The 21,104-nt window shown below is 48.1% G+C and overlaps 2 protein-coding genes across 3 annotated transcripts in view; both read left to right on the top strand.

Moving 5' to 3' along the window:
- The first annotated feature begins 171 nt into the window (after positions 1 to 171).
- lrrc57 (leucine rich repeat containing 57) lies at positions 172 to 6,769 on the top strand. The gene is made up of 5 exons (XM_080012849.1): positions 172 to 924; positions 3,808 to 3,943; positions 4,059 to 4,327; positions 5,172 to 5,357; positions 5,680 to 6,769. The coding sequence occupies exons 1-5, from the start codon at positions 841 to 843 to the stop codon at positions 5,719 to 5,721; spliced, it is 717 nt and encodes a 238-aa protein (XP_079868975.1). The 5' UTR covers positions 172 to 840; the 3' UTR covers positions 5,722 to 6,769.
- Positions 6,770 to 7,547: 778 nt separating this feature from the next.
- Positions 7,548 to 21,104, top strand: part of tyro3 (TYRO3 protein tyrosine kinase) — a 28,673-nt gene continuing 15,116 nt past the window's right edge. For both annotated transcript variants that reach the window (XM_080012778.1, XM_080012777.1), the window contains exons 1-8: positions 7,548 to 7,681; positions 9,135 to 9,318; positions 13,434 to 13,534; positions 13,844 to 14,014; positions 17,394 to 17,480; positions 18,624 to 18,739; positions 19,416 to 19,599; positions 20,880 to 21,022. In XM_080012778.1, coding sequence (XP_079868904.1) covers positions 7,621 to 7,681; positions 9,135 to 9,318; positions 13,434 to 13,534; positions 13,844 to 14,014; positions 17,394 to 17,480; positions 18,624 to 18,739; positions 19,416 to 19,599; positions 20,880 to 21,022 — 1,047 coding nt within the window. In that variant the 5' untranslated portion in view covers positions 7,548 to 7,620. The remainder of the gene's footprint in view (positions 7,682 to 9,134; positions 9,319 to 13,433; positions 13,535 to 13,843; positions 14,015 to 17,393; positions 17,481 to 18,623; positions 18,740 to 19,415; positions 19,600 to 20,879; positions 21,023 to 21,104) is intronic.

Below are 21,104 nucleotides of genomic sequence, written 5' to 3'. Positions count from 1 at the left end.
CTTCCGGTTCGCTTTGCCGCCATCTCGCGGACATGCGCGCAGCTGCCGAGTCGCGGCGCGCATGCGCAGTGCCGCACCCCCGCAGATTGCCGCTGCTCGCTCCGTCGCTGCGTCGCTGGTCGCTCCGTCGCTGCGTCGCTGCTCGCTCCGTCGCTGCGTCGCTGCTCGCTCCGTCGCTGCGGCTGCTCGCTCCGGTTTCAAAGTTCTGTTCGCGTGGCGGCGTCACTTTCCTTTCAACGCTGACGTTACCTTCAGACACGGACTGTCTTCCGGCCTTTTCACGGAGTCCAGGTGTCAACTGCACGGAGCATCACAGTGTTTGAAGCTGTTCAGCTGCTGCTCTGGTCGGCTCGGTCCCTGTGTCAGATCGGACTCGTTGAGCCGAGGAGCAGCTAGAGGCTAACAGCTAGCAGCTAACAGCTAGAGGCTAACAGCTAGCAGCTAACAGCTAGAGGCTAACAGCTAGCAGCTAACAGCTAGAGGCTAACAGCTAGCAGCTAACAGCTAGAGGCTAGCAGCTAACAGCTAGCAGCTAGAGGCTAGCAGCTAACAGCTAGAGGCTAGCAGCTAACAGCTAGCAGCTTACAGCTAGCCGAGTGCTAAGCAGTGCCCGGCACCGCCCTGAGCTGCAGCACAGGACCAGCATGGAGGCTCTGCTCCTCCTTTAGGTCCTGGACTCTGTGGGACCCTGTGGTGTGGTGTTAGCGGGTCTGAGGGACCAGGACCCTGTGGTGCGGTGGGGTCCGTCCGGGAGAGTCTCCCCTGGTGCACTGTGGAGTGTGGATCCAGGGTCACCCGGCAGGACCGACAGTCAGTCGCCTGGTGCTGTGGAGGGTCACCATGGGGAACAGCGCCCTCAAGTCCCACCTGGAGACTTCCCAGAAGACGGGGGTCTTCCAGCTGACCGGGAAAGGGATTCCTGAGGTGAGAATAGTAGCCCCTGTCTGTACTAATGTAGTTTTCAAGATTCAAGATTCAAGATTTTTATTTGTCACATACATATACATACTTCCATACATATATGCAGTGAAATGTAATGCAACGCACCCGGTGATAGCACACAAGAAGTCCTAGGAAAAAGTACTAAAATAAAATAAAATAAAAAGTAGAAAATTACTTTCTAATAGACCGACTAACTGACTCCTAAAACGTAATACAGTAAGTGGAATACTTATAGAATAAGATAAAAAATATATAGAATAAAATACAATAAAAAATAAATTGAAATAAAATGGAATAGGTTGAAGGAATATGGCTATGTATATACAGATATGTGCATTTAAAGTGGCATGTGAATTAAAGTGGCATGTGAATGTGAATAGTGTGAGGTAGTGTTTGGGATAATACAGCACAGTATACAACAGTACGGCGCAGCAATACGGCATCACGAACAACCCTGAACAGTGATACAGTATGCGGTACAGTATGCTACATACAGTACAGTAGGTAGTGGAGCCTAGTGCATGGCTCAGTTAGGACCCCTGGTGAGGTCAGCATTGACAGTTCTGATGGCTTGAGGGAAGAAACTCCGTCTCAGTCTCTCTGTTCTCGCTGCGTGACTGCGGAGGCGCTTGCCTGACCGCAGCAGCTGAAACAGTCCGTTGTTGGGGTGATGAGGATCCTTCATGATCCTACGGGCTCTGCTACTACACCTCCTGGTGTATAACTCCTGCAAGGGGGGGAGGGTAGTTCCAGTGGTACGTTCAGCTGAACGCACCACCCTCTGCAGGGCCCGCCTGTCCTGGGCAGTACAGTTCCTAAACCAGGCAGTGATGTTGCCTGTCAGGATGCTCTCCACTGCTCCAGAATAGAAGGACTTGAGGATCCTCACCGAGACCCGGAATTTCCTCAGCTGCCTGAGGTGGTAGAGACGCTGCCTCGCCTTTCTCACCAGAGTGTCTGTGTGAACAGTCCATGTTAAGTCCTCAGTGATGTGGACTCCCAGATATCTGAAGCTGCTCACCCTATCCACAGAAGTCCCATTAATCCACAACGGCGCGTGCGTCCTCGATTGTGATCCTCGCCTAAAGTCCACAATCAGCTCCTTGGTTTTGCTGACGTTCAGGTGGAGGCTGTTGTCCTGGCACCAGAGTGACAGGTCAGCCACCTCCTCGCGGTAGGCCTTCTCATCGCAGTCGGTGATCAGGCCCACGACCACGGTGTCGTCAGCAAACTTGATGATGGTGTTGGAGCTGGACCTGGCCACACAGTCATGTGTGTACAGGGAGTACAGTAGGGGGCTGAGGACGCAGCCCTGGGGGGATCCTGTATTCAGGGTGAGGGAGCTTGACATGTACTTCCCCACCTTGACCACCTGGGGGCGGCCTGTGAGGAAGTCCAGGATCCAGGTGCACAGCGGAGCATTCAATCCTAGCTCCAACAACTTGACAGCCAGTCTGGTGGGGACTATGGTGTTGAAAGCTGAACTATAATCAATGAACAGCATTCTCACATAGGCCCCCTTCTGGCCATCCAGGTGCGTGAGCGTGGTGTGCAGTACCTGAGAGACCGCGTCATCCGTGGATCTGTTCTGCCGGTACGCGAACTGCAACGGGTCCAAGGTGCGGGGGAGGGAGGCGCAGATGTAATCCTTAATCAGCCTCTCGAAACACTTCATGACCACCGAGGTGAGGGCCACCGGACGGTAGTCATTCAGGCAGGTTGGAGAGGCGATCTTTGGGACAGGAACGACGGTGGACCTCTTGAAGCAGGATGGGACCACTGATTCAGCCAGGGAGATGTTGAATATTGTGGTGAACACCGGAGCTAGCTGGTTAGCACAGGTCTTCAGTACTCGTCCAGATAGGCCATCTGGACCCGCAGCTTTCCTGGTGTTCACCCGCATCAAAGCCCTCCTGACCTCGTGCACGGACACTGAGAGTGCGCGCTCATCCCCAGCGGTGTAGCTCCAATTAGCCGGCGAGCTAGCGGTGCTGCTGCCAGACTCGAACCGCGCATAAAAGGAGTTCAGTTGGTTGGCCAGGGAGGCGTCCGCACTCGTGGCTGGGGCTAATGTAGCTCGTGGCTCGTGGCTCGTGGCTAATGTAGTCCACAGTTTGTAGTACACAGTATGTAGTATATACCCCAGAGTATGTAGTACATAGTATGTAATATGTAGTACACAGTATGTAGTATATACTCCACAGTATATACTCCACAGTATGTAGTACATAGTATGTAGTACACAGTATGTAAAATGTAGTACACCGTATGTAATATGTAGTACACAGTACGTAGTATGTAGTACACAGTATGTCGTAAATGGTACACAGTATGTAGTACACAGTATGTAGTGTGCAGTATGTAGTACAGAGTACATAGTATCTAGTCGACAGTATATAGTATGTAGCACATCGTATGTAGTACACAGTATTAAGTATTTAGTACACAGTATGTAGTATGCAGTACATTGTGTGTAGTATACAGTACGCAGTATGTAGTACGCAGTATGTAGTACACAGTACGCAGTATGTAGTATGTAGTACACAGTATGTAGTATGTAGTACGCAGCATGTACTATTTAGTACACAGTATGCAGTATTTAGTACACATTAAGCCATTTAGGACACAGCCACATGCTGATCCCTGGGGGGAAATACCGGAGCATTTTATTGACATTTATTTCCTGCTGATGACATCGCTTCCTGTAGGTGTCTGAGACCTTCTAGTGAAACCTCAGACTGGGATTCTGGGTAGATGGATTTTCAGATTTTCTGTACATGAAGAATGTACTTTTTGCAGGTTCAAATCATTGAGTATTATTGGATATTCGAGGTGTTATTGTTGTTTTTGTCACCGTGTCTCCAGTTTCCAGAGGAGCTGCAGAGGCTCACAGCGAACCTCCGTACCATCGACCTTTCCTCCAACAAGATAGAGGAACTTCCTGCCTCCATCGGGAACTTCCTGCAGCTCAAGAGTCTGACGCTCAACTCCAACAAACTCAGTGAGTCAAGGATATTTACTGAAGTCATAACCAGAGGAACACGTCTATATCCTTGATGGAGTCTGCCGCTAAGCCCTCCTCTTCCTCCTCCTCCTCCTCTTCCTCCCGCCTGCAGCCACGCTCCCCAGTGAGATTGGAAAGCTGAAGAAGCTGGAGACCCTGAGCCTCGCTGGGAACCTCCTGCAGCAGGTTCATCCCTCGGTGGCCCAGCTCAAGGCCCTGCGGACCCTCGTCCTGGCGGGGAACCGCTTCACCGAGTTTCCAAGTGGCCTGGGGGCCCTGCGCCACCTGGACCTGCTGGACCTGTCCAAGAACCGCATCCAGACCGTCCCTGCAGAGGTCTTGGCCCTGCAGGCCATTGAGATCAACCTCAACCAGAACCAGGTACCAGAACCTGCTGGAACTACAATGAATCCCTTCAGGGGATAAATAAGTGCCTGTCTGTCTGTCTATCCCTCTGAAGAAACATTGTGGCTTTATCAAGTAAAGACTTGAGTAAATGTGAGGAATTATTATTTCAGCTTTCATATAAGACATGGTGTAGCAGCTCCTGGACGACCCTGCCGAGGAACTTCTAACAGAAATACTGTGCTATGGCAGTGTTTTCCCAGCACGCCTCTGGGTGCACCAGGATGATCCTCCTCCTGGTGGTCGTCCAGGAGATCCTACTCCTTAGTGGTCGTCCAGGCGGTCCTCCTCCTGGAGGTCGTCCAGGGGGTCCTCCTCCTGGAGGTCGTCCAGGGGGTCCTCCTCCTGGAGGTCGTCCAGGGGGTCCTCCTCCTGGAGGTCCTCGTCTAGGAGGTCGTCCAGGAGGTCCTCGTCCAGGAGGTCCTCGTCCAGGAGGTCCTCGTCTAGGAGGTCGTCCAGGAGGTCCTCGTCTAGGAGGTCGTCCTGGAGATCCTCGTCCAGGAGGTCGTCCAGGAGGTCCTCCTCCAGGAGGTCGTCCAGGAGGTCCTCCTGGAGGTCCTTGTCCAGGAGGTCCTCGTCCAGGAGGTCCTCCTCCTGGAGGTCCTCGTCTAGGAGGTCGTCCTGGAGGTCCTCGTCCTGGAGGTCCTCGTCCAGGAGGTCCTCGTCCAGGAGGTCCTCGTCCAGGAGGTCCTCGTCCAGGAGGTCCTCGTCTAGGAGGTCGTCCAGGAGGTCCTCCTCCAGGAGGTCGTCCAGGAGGTCCTCCTCCTGGAGGTCCTCCTCCAGGAGGTCAGAGGTCACACCCTGTCCCTGCTGTCCCCAGGTGTCTGTGGTGTCCCAGGAGGTGTCGAAGTGTCCCCGGCTCAAGGTCCTACGTCTGGAGGAGAACTGCTTGGAGCTGAGCACCATCCCAGTGTCCATCCTGGGCCAGTCCCAGGTGTCTCTACTGGCCCTGGAGGGAAACCTGTTCCAGGTCAAGGACATGAGGGACCTGGAGGGCTATGAGCAGGTATGCTGGGAAACTGCCGCAGCACTGTGTACTTGTGTTAGAAGTTCCTCCACATGGCCAGGATGTACTGCGCTACTGTGATAGTACTATAGTACTGTGGTAGTGTGTTCCTGTGGTTGTCATGGTTACCGGGTGCTGCAGACAGGAATGTTTGGAGGGGGTTAATCTGCTCCTCATCTAATCTGGTGTCAAATATAGTACAACCCCTGTAATCCCAGTAGAAGGATTACTACAGTGCTAGCATAGTAGCAGCACACACTATGTACTGTGGTACTTTAACTGTGGTTATTAATGTTTGTTTGTCTCACCCCTCCCCCTTCAGTATATGGAGCGTTTCACCGCCACTAAGAAGAAGTTCACCTGAAGGTGTCGCCCCCTGCAGGGTGGAGGATGAACTGCAGTCTAGAGTGCAACGCTGAGCTGTGGTTTCCATAGCAACACTCAACTCAGCAGCCACTTTATTGCTGAGGGAGATGATGAAGCTGTCAGGATGGACTGACTGTCTCACTGACTGACTGACTGTCTCAAAGTCTTTTGTCTTACTGTTTCACTGACATGGAAAGGTCTGTTGACTCGTCACTTGTCTGAAAACAAAAGATCCATATTTCAACAAAGGTTGTTTTGAGCATCAGGGAAAACAACTTATAACAAAACAACATTAAAATGCTGATATTAAAGCTGGATCCGCTTTGAAGTGGACCCGTCCAATCAGGAGCCAAGTTGCACTCTGGAACTCATTTCAGCGCCAAGACATTGAGCTCCACTCAGCTGTTTGTACAGCAGCCTCGAACCAGACCAGTGGGGAAATGTGGGTGGAGCTTTGTGAACCACCAGAGCTGACTGGTCCAACACGAGCATCTCAGCGCGATGGAGACCAAGCGGAGGCATGCTACAGGCTACATGCTACACCAGGCTTTTCTGTGGATGTGTTGTCTTGCAGGGTGGAGGGGTCACGTCCTCCTTTTGGGGAAATAATTTGATGTCAATCATAAAATAATGAATCGGCAGCAAATGGGCTTGGGTGGAAGCTCTGGAACACAATTGTACATCAATTACGAAGTAAATCTGGGGACTTGAACCTTGTTATTGCGCACGGTGCAGCTGGCAGCGTGACACCAGGGAAAATGAGATGAGATACGGGGGATCATATAAGATAAGGTTCATTTCCTGAAGTGACTTAGTTCAGCTTATTACTCACAACACACTGCATCCCGCACGTTATTAATCCTGTAAAACACTGTACATACATAATACATATTTATATAACATTATGGCAGTTTTTGCTTGGATCTATTGCCTATATTTCTAAAATTTATTTGCATCTTATATATGCATATTGTGTATGTTGTGATTTAGGTTCTAATTTTCCTTCACCCTACAACTAAAAACCATTAAAACACATCTCGAATTAAGTATTTTCACTCGTGCTGTTTCTAGTTTAGTTCCATGTGTAATTAATGAGCTTCTTGACAAACCACACTGGGATGTTGCCGTCATTGCATTTCTTGGAAAACTTGCAGAAGGAGGAGCTGCAGTGCCAGTGCGCGCTCTCGGTGGCGCATGCGCGTTCACCTTGAATGAAAGTGGCTGCGGTGCGTGTTGCGCGCGTCATCTGGTTGTACTTTAAAGTTGTGAAACTCCTACGTGACGTTTCCTCAAACAGACCCTCTAGTGTCGCGGGATCCGCACATTGATGTTTCAATGGATGAAAACTTTTTACAGGGACGCGAATAAACAACACAAGTACGAATAATGAGCAAACAACGACGCGGGGGGCGCCGCACACAGGATCCATCTTTTTCATTCGTGCCGCAGCCGTTTAACATGGCCGCCCATGACGTCACTCCCCTTCCGATCAGGAACGCAGCCCCCCGGAAGTGTCCGGGGCTGACTTCCGGTCGATGGTTGTTTGTGTAGCTGCTGCTCCGAGCCGCCAGGCGGCGCACATGCGGGACAGCTCCCACCTCCCGCACGGCGCCGCCGCAGGAAAACGGGGAAGGATTAAAGGAGTTAAAGTAAAACTATAGTAAAACTAGAGTAGAAGTTAAACTAGAGTAAAGTAAAGTAGAGTAAAGTAAACTGGGCTAGTTGAGAGCGAGGCTCCGTCACTTTGACTCGATGTTCTGTTTAAATTTGATCAGATAATCTGAGCTGCGGAGTGAGGGGAGAAGGAGGGAGGAAGGAGGGAGGAGAGAAGGAGGGAAGGAGAGAAGGAGGGAGGGAGGCAGAATCCAGCGTGTTTCCAGCTCCAGAGGATGAGAAGATGAAGCGGCTCCTCTTCCTCCTGATGCTGCTCCAGGTCCCCGCGGTGCTCTGCGGACACGGTGCTGTTTGTACCTGTTTATATCTACTTCTAGCCCATTGATCTATCTATATCCCAAGTTCATTTTTTAATCAAAAAAAAAAAAAAGTACAATCCCTGATGTGCAATTTGTCTAAATATGTGCAATACTCTTTAATACTCTGGTTCCTATTCATGTTCTTTCTACTTAGGTATATATTCATATATATTTTATATTGTTTATAGTGCTTACCTTGATTCTTACTTTTACTTACTACAGCTCTTTACTGATGCTCTCTATTTTCTGCTGCCACTTTTTGCTGCTGTAACTGCAAATTTCCCCGTTGTGGGACTAATAAAGGTTCATCTTATCTTGTATTTACACTTATTTATATCTGTTTCTATCTGTTTAAATGTGTTGAATGATGATGTTTTTTTTACCGGTTTCCAAACCCAAGGTGTTGGGTTTGGACTTCAATCTGCAGGTTCAGTTTATTGATCCTGGATCCAGGACAAACTTCACATTAAAGGCAGATTAATAAAAGTATGAATAGAAGTGTGTCAATGGTCACACGTGCAAGATTAATATAGTCACAGAATTAATAATGTTTCAGAAATAAGACCTGAACTGAATTATGTATCCTATCGTTAATTTATTACATTAGGTTGTTTTCATGTCTTTATGATGCTAGAACCCAGGTAGTATTAGTAGTCCAGTCCGCTCCTGCAGGGCTAGTGCCTTGTTCTCGGGAATCGAACCCCCATCCCTGCAGTGCTAGTGCCCTACTCTAGGGAATAGAACCCCCAACCCTGCAGTGCTAATGCCTTGCTCTAGGGAGTAGAACCCCCAACACTGGGCTCTATGTAACTGAACTGAGCAGGTGTTGTGATTATGAGCTGATAAATTCCTCTAGATGTTTCTCCTGGGTATTATGGTGATGACATCATCCCTTTTCCTGATGTCACTACGGCTGTGGAGACATTGTTATTGCTGTTGGCTCTGTCTCCAATAAATGGTCCTGATGATGTGATCACAGAGAGGAAGTAGTGACACATTTTCCACTGTTGATCTATTGGTGATTGATTGGCTGCTGGCTTATGATGTTATCAACTTATTGATTGTAAATCCAGTGATAGACAATGATTTCAGTGTGAGATCAGAGATAGAATAGTTTTATTGATATAACGGGAACATTATGGAATATTATGTCTGTATGAATGACGTCAGTTTGAAGGTGAGAGAGAGAGAGAGAGAGAGAGAGAGAGAGAGAGAGAGAGAGAGAGAGAGAGAGAGAGAGAGAGAGAGAGAGAGAGAGAGAGAGAGAGAGAGAGAGAGAGAGAGAGAGAGAGAGAGAGAGAGAGAGAGAGAGAGAGAGAGAGAGAGAGAGAGAGAGAGAGAGAGAACTGGGGACAGCGAGGACCAGGACAGGGCCCAGCTGAATCTGTCCCAATGTAAAGTAACATGTAGAATAAACGGTTCCCCCGTCCACCACCAGGGGTGCGGTTCACCAAGAACCCGTCCAACCAGACCGTGAGCCAGGGCAACATGGTGCGACTGGGCTGTGCTGTGGAGGGACTGAGCGAACCAGAGATCTTCTGGATGAAGGACGGAGACAAACTGTATAGCACCGACCAGATGTACATCACCCTGGGAGACCACCACTGGGAGACCTTTCACAGGTACTCACTAGATACACACTGGATACTCACTGAATACACACTAAATACTCACTGAATACTCACTGGATAAACAATGGATACACACTGGATACTCAGTGGATACTCACTGAATACACACTAAATACTCACTGGATACACACTGGATACTCACTGGATACACGCTGGATACACACTAAGCACATGCTGGTAACTAGTCTGGACTGGTCTGTGCGGATGGGGGCTTGTGGTTCCAAGCTGTGCCTGTTCTGCTGTTTGACTACAAACAGAAAACAGTGTAAATAGAGGTGGAGATACCTCTCCTCCATTCTCTCCACCCTCGCTGGGATTGGATCAGCACCGCTGTCTCCCCTCCAGAATGTTGTGGCTTGAAACCCACAAAGACTGGGGTCTTTCTGCATGGAGTTTGAATGTTCCCCATATGTTCCCCTGAAGACGTGCATGTCAGGGTACACTCCTGCCCTTGAGCAAGGCATTGTCACTAGAGCCGGAGTCTGACCCCTGGTTCGGATGGTTAAATGCAGAGGGTCAGTGAAGCTGTTCTCCTTGTACCTTCAGTCCCCTCGAGAACCAGGTAGAACCTCTGAGAGTTCCTGACTGCGTTGACTTCAACAGTGGTGTGTGTGTGTGGGGGGGGGGGGGTTCAGCTCGTTGCTGATTGTGGATCAGCTCTGGTTTCCTCAAATCCTGACGTTACTAACGGTGGATGTGTTGAAGCTGAACACAGAGCAGTTTTCAGCTACGCCTGCTGCTAATCGCCTTTCGAGTAAATCCCAGAGCGACACCCACAAACTTAGGAATAAGGAGCTGAGATCTGAGAGAAACAGCCTGCAGTGCTGTGCTAGATCTGAACAGTCACCACAGAACAATGTTCTGGAAACTTCTGCACCTTTCAGACTCCCAGACCGTCTAGAGAGGTGGTCTCGGACCACCAATCAAACCATAGTGCGCTGTGAACACAGTTCCACCCAAACAAGATCACAGCTCTCAAACAAATTGAAAAACAAAGTTTCATTGTGGGTTTAGGGAAATGACGAAATGATCGCAGATTTGAGCTTTTTTGGAATTATTGATTGTATACCGTACAGTGGCTATATGCTAATTATTGTACGTCTGGCAACCCTGATGCACGCTGCAAAAGGTTTGTTTATGTTTTTGACCAATGAATGAAAGTCTTTTGCAACTATTTTTCCAGCCCTGCTTTGTTCCACACTCTGGTCTCTGTGTCTGGACCCGGTCTAAGTGTGTTTGGACCCAGTCTAAGTGTGTTTGGACCGGGTCTATGTGTGATGGAGCCAATATTAGTGTGTTTGGACCGTGGCTAAGTGTGATGGACCTGGTCTAAGTGAAGAAGAAAGAAGAAACAGTCTTTATTTATCACACCACACTATAACACATGCTTGCACACACACACACACATGCTTTTGATGGTGGCCGGTGAAATGGATTCTCTGCTTTTGAACCATCCTGGCTTGTCCTTCCTCCGGGGGCACAGCCAGGAGCAGTGGGCAGCGTACGTGGACGCGCCCGGGGACCAGGTGATAAATGTCCATTGCTGGTCAGACAATGATGGGTGCATGTTTTTGAGGGGGGTCCTTACTGACGTGAGGTGGAGGAAACCCCATGTGAGCACAGGGAGAACATGCAAACTCCACACAGAAAGGCTCCTATTTGGGAGATAACCCACCGGAGCACGGTGCCAACAGCGCCCCAGGCGGGAATCGAACCCAGGACCTTCTTGCTGTGAGGCAGCAGTGCAATGCACTGCGCCACCGTGCCACACTAAGTGCGTTCTAACTCGCCTTTTTTGGTTTTTCCATTTGGCAAAGGTTGTGGATAGTACCTGGTACTATGGAGGTATTGAGTACCTGTGCTATGGCACTTGAAGAGGGCTGTCCCAGCCGGAGGTCTTTCGGCTTACAGCCAAATACCAACCAGCTTCCAGTCAGTTTCCAGCCAGTTCCCAGTCCATTACCAGCCGGCTCCCAACAGGCTGGGATTTACCTTCCCTCTAATGTATCCTGACAGGGCATGTTTAATTTCAGCTGTAAACATGCCCATTCATTAAATTGCATTGTGTTACCATGGGATGGCGCTAACTTCACAAAAACACAATCACATTTCAGAGAGAGATTTCAGTGGACCTGAGATATTGTCCTTTGAACCCTGATCAAAGGTCATCTTTCAAAGTTATTTTTTTTTTTCATATGAATGACTTTTTAATTTCAAAATAGAAGCTGTTTTTATTTACATTTTTTAAATTACAAAGTTCAATAGCTTTGTCATGAGAGCACTTAAACTAGGTCTATGTAATTATAGTTTCAAGTTTATTCTCAAATACTTGGTAACAATGCAAGCATAATTACCGATGATGAGATTCCTAGTGTCAGAGCCAACTCAACTTTACATAATAAGTAAAATAAGGGCATAGTAATGATTCAAATAAAACAGTACTCAAAAACAAATTCAAAGAGTATTTAAACAGTATTTAAAAACAGCATCTAAAAAATCAAAAATGCAAAAATGAATAATGACAGTGAGTCAACTTGATAGTGGACATCTTAAATTGTCGTGGGCCACAACAATACATTATCATACTGAATGGCAAGATAGACAGCGTTGTAAGATAAACACTGCAATGTACTACTAAGAAGTAAGGAAAAACAGGTATGCAATGCAATACTTGATACATTAAAGTGAGTAGGGGTAGATGACGTAAACCGCAGTTTTCCTTCTTTTTGAAGTGTGTGTCTTTGGCCTTTTGATTTCAAAATGAGGGCCTTTGAACTATCTAATTTTATTTTACTTTATCATTGTGAAATTTCACAACAAATTTCTGCATCTCCTCTCTGTCTGAGAAACGGTCCCCCATCACCCTCCCCAATAGATTGATTTTCACACAACATTGGCACAACAAAATATAAAAAATCAATCAATCACAGTCAATAGAATAAAATAAACACCAGGGATATAAAAGATATAATAATGATAATTTGTAAAAACGTTAAGAGACTAAAGAGTTTATGAATCCTTCTAAACACTCGTGATTGTTTTACTGTTGACACAGTTTAAACTCCATGGTTTACTTCACGGAATAGTTGCCAACTATCAAATGAATCGCCAACTATTATTAAGAATTATTAAGAAGCCCTGTATGATAGTTAACTGTATTCCCTGTATTCCCCCTCTATAGAGAGGGGGAATGCAGAGAGGGGCCCATTGGTCAGTGGGGATTTTCAAAAAAAGGGGTTGATTACTCCATTGGAATGTTGAGATCAATGGGTTCAAAGGGTTGCATTTGCATATGTATGGGTTATGTGTGGGGGTCTTCCAGACCTGTTGCGTCACACAATGATCGGCCATTAAGTGCAAACAAAGAGATGGCCCAAGGCTTTATCTGTAACCTGCTTCAGTAGTCACTCAAAAAGGTGTACTGCGGCCAATATATTCCCACTCCTATTTGTCTCAAATAGGGGTGGGAATCACCTGGGACTTCACAATACGAAAAATAATTTGTTATTTTAAATCAGAGATGTATATATTAATTCTAACGTGAGTTGCTTTACGTTTTAAACCACTGCTCCCTCCGGTGGACAGATAAATCATTGCAACTGCTTTTCCACAAATGCAGCCTGGGGGCGTTCCCAGGCGTAGATGCATGGATTACGTCATCTAGGAGGATATCATTACAGGCAAGATCCAAGCAGGGACCCAGGACTGACCCTGCATGGGTCAGCCACACCCCAGCCACAGATCGGCCTTGGCTCTGTCATGTTCCAGCTGCCCTCTCCAAGTGGCTCCTACTGGCACCTGGTCCTTTTTTGGTATCACCAACGTCGAGGTTCCAAGGGAGCTGAGGCGATTTTACACTGCACTGAGTCTGCAGTGTAAAATGAAAACACTGCAGACTGCTGATGGGTCACAGAGAATCGTCATTGCGTCATCACTGCGTCATCATTGCGCGATACAGGACATCTGCGCAAACCTGCCATTTGTAAAAAGCCAAGCTTCCATCTGCGGTGGAAAACAAAGTACCCGGTACCAAAGTGAGTAGAGTTGGGTCGAGTTGAGCCAGTACCATGTGATGGAAAAACGCTGTATGTGTGCCCTCTTTGCAGTGTGAAGTCAGTCCAGCAGCATGATGCTGGTCAGTACTGGTGTGAGGTGGAGTTCCACGGCCTCAGCTTCTCCTCTGAACCAGCCTGGATCACGGTGGAAGGTAAGGAACTAGACTTAACCGGATCCAGACCAAACCGGATCCAGACCAAACCGGATCCAGATCAAACCGGATCCAGGCTAAGCCGGATCCAGGCTAAGCCGGATCCAGGCTAAGCCGGATCCAGACCAAACTAGATCCAGACTAAATCAGATTAAAACATTTTTTATTCATAAACATGTAAAAATTGCAGCAGAACTTAAATTTATTTTTTAAACATATGAAGCGAGACGTTTAGAAGAGGAGGTTACCTGGAGGGTAGGCTGATCTCCTCCTCTTCCTCTCCCTCTCCCTCTTCCTCTCCTCCTCCAGGAGTCCCTCACTTCCTCCAGGAGCCCCAGGACGTCTCCATCTTCCCGGGGTCTCCCTTCAACGTGAGCTGTGTGGCAGTGGGACCCCCGGAGCCGGTTGAGGTGCTGTGGTGGGTGGGCGGGGTGCAGGTGAGGGGCCCCGCCGCCTCCTCCCCCGTCCTGCAGGTCGAAGGTCAGAAGATATAAATATAATATTATATTAACATTGATGTTTTATGAATATCAATAACGTGAGCGGAGTCTGGAGGGAAGTTCAAAGATGTTTCTACCTCCTGCCCAGAGCAGGATAGATGGACACACACCAGCTCTACAGACTGCGTCCATTTAGTCCCGTTTTGCCACCGTTTTTGGAGACAGTGCAACTACATTTAATAACCAGGAACACCAGCGCTACTTGGAAATATGCCGACCGGTTATTTTTTAATCATCATCATATATCATGTGAAACACGAGGAGAGAGAGGGAGAGAGAGAGAGAGAGAGAGAGAGAGAGGCTCCAGTGTCCACAGTATCAACAAATAAAATCGTATTTCTCTGTAGAGCGGTGAGCAGCTTTCTCTGTCGGTCTCCTCTCTCTCTCCAATCGAAACATGGTCATGCGTGGGATGTTTTTCGTTCTGAAACCCGGTACCTCGATGGCACCGGTTCTTATACGATCAGTGTCCTCAGCTTTCCTCTCCCGTGCGACTAGAGCCAATCAGCAGCGGCGCTCGTTCAACGTCACATTACGGTCGCTTAGCCAATCAGATAAAGGAGGCGGGGCATAAAAGTTTTCACTGTGGATAACGTCCGGATCATACAAACTGTTATTTGTTAACATGTGAAAAGTATATGAAAAGGAATACACAATCACAATCACAACTTGACTTTCCTGTAAAGTCAAACAGCACATTTTTATTTCTGTAAATTGTCTCTTTATTACCAAAGCATTCATCAGTAACACAGTTGAGATGAAACAATATGAATGTGTAGCGTTGCATGACGATTTCAGTGCTGCTCCTACATTTTGCGCTGGTGATCCTAAAACGTGCAGTCGGGAGCAGCAGTGACACACACACACACACACACACACCGTGCAGGTCATGTGACTTACTGTTACTTTTGGATTTTTCTATAAATAGTAGGAGCGGCAGCTTGTTAAAATGATCAATAACAAAGTGATGAGAGGCCTGATGAGCCCAGGGAGCAGGGTCTCTGCAGGAGGTTGTGTAGGTTGCGTAGTGATGCTGAGCGTTTGGCTGCTCCTTACGCGGCGACAGAGTCTGGATCTGGATTCACTGCCGTTCTGTCCACACTGTGCGGATATTTCTGAAAACTTAGCATTTTCTCTGTGTTTTGGCCCCGTTCACACGCAAACAGCCATTCAGGAACCGGGGGGCCTTCCGGGGTGGAAAAGTCATTTTTCCGTGTATCGCTGTGGAAGTGAAACAGAGCTTCTTCAGGACGCTGACGTCAGGACCTCAACCTGTCAGGAACCTCCGAGCGACCAGAGTTTCCGTTATCCGGTAATTACCGGTTTTTGACCGGGAAAATTTGTTGAAGTCCGACATATTTAAATCTCTCCGGTCATAAAGTCTGGTGAAAATAATTCCCTCTGAGCACAATTTGAATTAGTTCTGGACGATAAAACGATACCGATAATTATCAACATATTTTTTTAACTTTATGTCGAAATAAAATAGACGCGATCATTTCCATAAAACATTCTGCAGATCTGTTCATTTGCTCGCTCGTCAAGTGGCAACGGAAAGCCAATCAGTTTGGACGATCTAAAGCTGACCCGTCACCTCTGACCAATCACGTTAGTGGATATAGAAATAAGCCCCGCCCCCTCCCTGGTGGACAGGTGGTGCTTGTAAACAAAGTAAACACGGAGCGGAGAAAGAGCGCAGCGTCCACGACTCTGAGGAGAAGCAGAAAGATGACGTATCCTTGACAACAGGGACACATGCATCCGTAGTTTGGTGTTTTTTGGAAATTTAAGTTCGACCCAAAGCAGACGGTAAATATTTATTATGTCAAATATAACACCACAAACTATTATTTATTTAGACCTACTTGCCATTTTTATTTTGTTTTTATCACAATTTTCACTTTTTCCCAGGAAGTCCTCCCTCTCCTTTTGTCCTCCATCTTTCAGGAAGTCCTGCCTCTCTGCTTCTCCTCTATCCTTCAGGAAGTCCTCTCTCTTCTTGTCCTCCATCCTCCAGGAAGTCCTCCCTCTCTTTGTGTCCTCCCTCCCTTTTGTCCTCCATCCTTCAGGAAGTCCTCCCTCTCTTCTTGTCCTCCAACCTCCAGGAAGTCCTCCCTCTCTTCTTGTCCTCCATCCTTCAGGCAGCCCTCCCTTTTGTCTTCCATCCTTCAGGAAGTCCTCCCTCTCTTCTTGTCCTCCATCCTCCAGGAAGTCCTCCCTCTCTTCTTGTCCCCCATCCTTCAGGAAGTCCTCCCTCTCTTTGTGTCCTCCCTCTCTTCTTGTCCTACATCCTTTAGGCAGCCCTCCCTCTTGTCCTCCATCCTCCAGGAAGTCCTCCCTCTCTTTGTGTCCTCCCTCTCTTCTTGTCCTACATCCTTTAGGCAGCCCTCCCTCTTGTCCTCCATCCTCCAGGAAGTCCTCTCGCTCTTCTTCTCCTCCTCCATCCTTCAGGCAGCCCTCCCTATTGTCTTCCATCCTTCAGGAAGTCCTCCCTCTCTTCTTGTCCTCCATCCTCCAGGAAGTCCTCCCTCTCTTCTTGTCCTCCATCCTCCAGGAAGTCCTCCCTCTCTTCTTGTCCTCCATCCTCCAGGAAGTCCTCCCTCTCTTCTTCACCTCCTCCATCCTTCAGGCAGCTCTCCCTCTTGTCCTCCATCCTTCAGGAAGTCCTCCCTCTCTTCTTGTCCTCCATCCTCCAGGAAGTCCCCCCTCTCTTCTTCACCTCCTCTATCCTTCAGGCAGCTCTCCCTCTTGTCCTCCATCCTTCAGGAAGTCCTCGCTCTCTTCTTCTCCTCCTCCATCCTTCAGGAAGTGCTCCCTCTCTTCTTCTCCTCCTGTATCCTTCAGGAAGTCCTCCCTTTCTTCTTGTCCTCCATCCTTCAGGAAGTCCTCCCTCTCTTCTTCTCCTCCTCCATCCTTCAGGAGGTGCTCCCTCTCTTCTTCTCCTCCTGTATCCTTCAGGAAGTCCTCCCTTTCTTCTTGTCCTCCATCCTCCAGGCAGCCCTCCCTCCTGTCCTCCATCCTTCAGGAAGTCCTCCCTCTCTTCTTCTCCTCCTCCATCTTTCAGGAAGTCCTCCCTCTCTTCTAACAAAATAACTCGTCAGGAAGGAGAATCAGGAATGAGTGGTTCCCTCCATCACTAGTGGACAGCAACGTAGTGAACTATTCTCCTACATATGAATAAACTATCTATTGTAATAACTGTCATTAATAATATAATAATAAACAATTTCCTCTTATTAATGATGAACTGGACGTGAGTCTTCTGTTGTAGTTTCCATGTAGCGCCACCAGAATGAACTACAGGAAATTGACTAACAGCATCTCTCCACCTGTTGTCTCTCCACCTGTCTGTCTCTCAGGGGTGAACAGCAGTATAAAGTTTTACTGTGAAGCTAAAAACACCAGAGGAATCTCAGTGTCCAGGACGGGAACCGTTCACATTAAAGGTAAAACCATCCCTCCATCTTTACATCCCTCCATCTCTCTATCCCTCTATCTCTCTATCCCTCTATCTCTCTATCCCTCATCCCGCCATCTCTATATCCCTAATGGTAATTGTGCCCAGGATCAGGGTGGCTGTACACCTGTTGCTTGTCAGAGCAATCAAGGCGCAACAGGTAAATCACCCATCCCCACACAAACACAGGGAGAGCCTCTGTCATGACATGTGTCCATCTGCTCCCGGCTTGCTCCACCTAGCCCACTCTCTACAATAAATTGGTGTGTTTGCAACATCTCTGCCTGTGTCTCTGTGTCGGAGGGCCCTGAAAACACCGCTTGGGTGGGGTGTGGCGTGGCAGGCTGAGCTGCTACACCCTCCATCTCTCAATCACTCCACCTCTATCCCTCCAATGCTTCATCACTTCATAGCCCCTTTCATACATGCTGTCTTACCTAGCAATGTTCCAGAACCGTTCCTGCACGGTGTCATGTGTGAATGGGAGCAGGGATAGATATTCTGGAAAATCTGAGTCCGGTCCGAACCGTGGAGCTCGGACGAGAAACTGAAAGATGTCAGTCAGACAGACAAGTATTTTTATTCTTACATTTTATTCTTCTTAAAAATGCCGCTCAGACCCTAGACGTGCCTTTTATGCCCGGGAAGGTCCGATGATGTCATTGTGCATAATAATAAGCATGTGCTTCTGTATCTGTATTATGTATCTGCCTGCACCGCAGGGTGGAGCTGGGGGTGGAGTGTGCGGACATGGAGAGGGAGAACAGGTGGAGAAGGTTCCTTCTACGGAGCCAGAGAGTGTAGGACAGCTGGAAAATGATTACACTGATTTAATAACATTACTGGGTTACTGCGCCGGGCGCCCCTCCGCCCTCCTCCGCCCAGTCTGTGGGCTGTATATTTACTAATTTATATATTTATTGCCTAGTTCATTTATTTCAGGGTTTATTTCATAAGCGTATTTATTTATTAGCATCGCTCCGTGCACTGCCGCTCCGTCTGTCGCTCCGTCTGTCGCTCTTTGTATCACTCCATTCACTGTATCACTCCATTCACTGTATCACTCTATGGTCCAATGTCACCAAAACATCCAGAGATCATAGAGTAATCTCTCTCTCTCTCTCTCTCTCAGTTCATCCTTCTCCTCCAGTGGATCTGCAGGTTTTGCAGATGGAGGGAAACAACATCACGTTGTCATGGAAACCTGGCTTCACCGGCCACTCAGACCTGAGGGCCTGCAGCGTGCAGGTACACACACATTTAAAATATAAACATTGATTGGATTTTCCTCCGATTTTTGATAAAAATGTGATTAAAATATTAATCAAATTAATAATAGAAAAAATATTATTCAAGAGATTTTCATTTGAATATATTTTAATTCATATTCTAAATAAATAAAGATAATATTTCACAAAATAAGCTTTATCTAAGCGTTCTAAATAGGACCTGGACCAGGACCAGGGCCTGAAACCATATACTTCAGAACACAAAGCTTTATGAACAAACAGCAGCTTAACATGAAACTGGTTGTTAATAACGTTCAGGTTGATGAAGCTTTTTGATGACATCTCCTCCTCCTCCTCCTCCACTTCTTCCTTCTCCTCCTCCTGCTTCTCTCCCCCTCCTCATTCTCCTCCTCTTCCCCCTTCTACTTCTCCTCCTCTTCCTCCTCCTCCTTCACCTCCTTCCTTCTTCTCCTCCTCTTCCTCCTTCTTCTCCTCCTCTTCTTCCTTCTTCTCCTCCTCCTCGTCATCCTTCTCCTCCTCTTCCTCCTCCTCCTCCTTCCCCTCCTCCTCATCCTCCTTCTCCTCTTCCTCCTCCTCCTTCCCCTCCTCCTTCGCCTTCTCTTCCTTCTCATCCTCTTCCTCCTTCTCCTCCTCCTCCTTGTTGTCTTCCTCTTCCTCCTCCTCCTCTCCTGCAGACCTCCAGGTGGACAGGGAGGAGCAGTGTGCAGCTCCCCCAGAAGGAGGTGAAGGTTCCTCCCTTCCTCCTCGTTCTGTCGTTCCTCCGCAGCTTCTCCAACTACAGCATCAGAGTTTCCTGCAGCAACGAAGTGGGAGCATCACTGTTCAGCGCTTGGGTGGGATTCAGCACCGCCCCCGCAGGTACCTCCACCCACCCCTCTATCCTTCCCTGGGTGGGGTTCAGTACCGCCCCCGCAGGTACCTCCACCCATCCCTCTACACCTCCCTGGCGGGGGTTCAGCACCGCCCCCGCAGATACCTCCACCCATCCCTCTATCCCTCCCTGGGTGGGGTTCAGCACCGCCCCCGCAGATACCTCCACCCATCCCTCTGCACAAGCCCCGAAGCCGAACTTTGTCTTTTATTTCTTTTATTTTTAATATTTTCTCTCTGGCTCTGGGCGCTCCCCTTGTCGTGATTGGTCCAAATGCTGCTACGTCACGGGAGGGGGCGGACTTCAGCCGCCCTCTCCCGGGTCAACAAGCTTGTTTTTTCCGGAGCCGCAGCATTCAGAGCGTGTTTGATATAAACTGTCGATAAATGACATTGACTTTGTTTTCACAGTTTAAATTTTTTTTTTCATCTTTATGTAAAGCAAAACCACGCCCACCTGCTCTCACTGTCCAATTCTTATCTGCGTTCTTATCGGTGTTCGTATCTGTGTTCTTATCCAGTTCTTATCGGTGTTCTTATCCAGTTCTTATCGGTGTTCTTATCTGTGTTCTTATCCAGTTCTTATCGGTGTTCTTATCCAGTTCTTATCGGTGTTCTTATCGGTGTTCTTATCGGTGTTCTTATCCAGTTCTTATCAGTTTCTTATCAGTTTCTTATCAGTGTTCTTATCCAGTTCTTATCGGTGTTCTTATCAGTGTTCTTATCGGTGTTCTTATCAGTGTTCCTATCAGTGTTCTTACCGGTGTTCTTATCGGTGTTCCTATCAGTGTTCTTATCCAGTTCTTATCGGTGTTCTTATCCAGTTCTTATCGGTGTTCTTATCGGTGTTATTATCCAGTTCTTATCGGTGTTCTGGGACGTGTTCTCTGTTGGTTCTTGCGTCTTTTGTTCCCATGTCTTTTTAAGTTTACCTGCCACTTTAGTTTGTTTCCAAATTCAAACTCTGCTACTGTGTAAATAACCTCCAGTCACCGGCCAATCAGAGCACAGGATTCGTCGGGGTGTGTGTGCGTGTGTGTGTGTCTGTGTGTGTGTGTGTGTGTGTGTGTGTGCACATTCCTCTCTGTACAAGCAGCTTTTGTCTCGGCCTCAGACACTGATTCTTCTGTTTCCGCGTCACAGCTCAGCAGCTCCCCCTGCTGGCAGCACAGGGAGTTACAGTCGGTACAAATAAACTCTGTGTGTGTGTGTGTGTGTGTGTGTGTGTGTGTGTGTGTGTGTGTGTGTGTGTGTGTGTGTGTGTGCAGTGCCCTTGGTCGCGCCCACCAACCTGACCTTTGACCTGTCGGAGCAGCAGCTGCGGCTGAACTGGGCGGGGCTAAAGGAGGAGGAGCTTCAGGGCAGACTGCAGGCCTATAAGGTGCAGTGGAACCTGGGAGGGGAGGGCCAGGTAGGAGACACCCCATAATACCATGCTGGCGACTTACCACTGTCACATTGTGTCATGCTATTGTTGACGCTGTTCCACTTCC

This window comes from Zeus faber (genome assembly GCF_960531495.2).
Source record: "Zeus faber genome assembly, chromosome: 13".
NCBI classification, from domain to species: Eukaryota; Metazoa; Chordata; class Actinopteri; order Zeiformes; family Zeidae; genus Zeus; species Zeus faber.
This window is presented reverse-complemented; position numbering and strand designations above follow the sequence as displayed.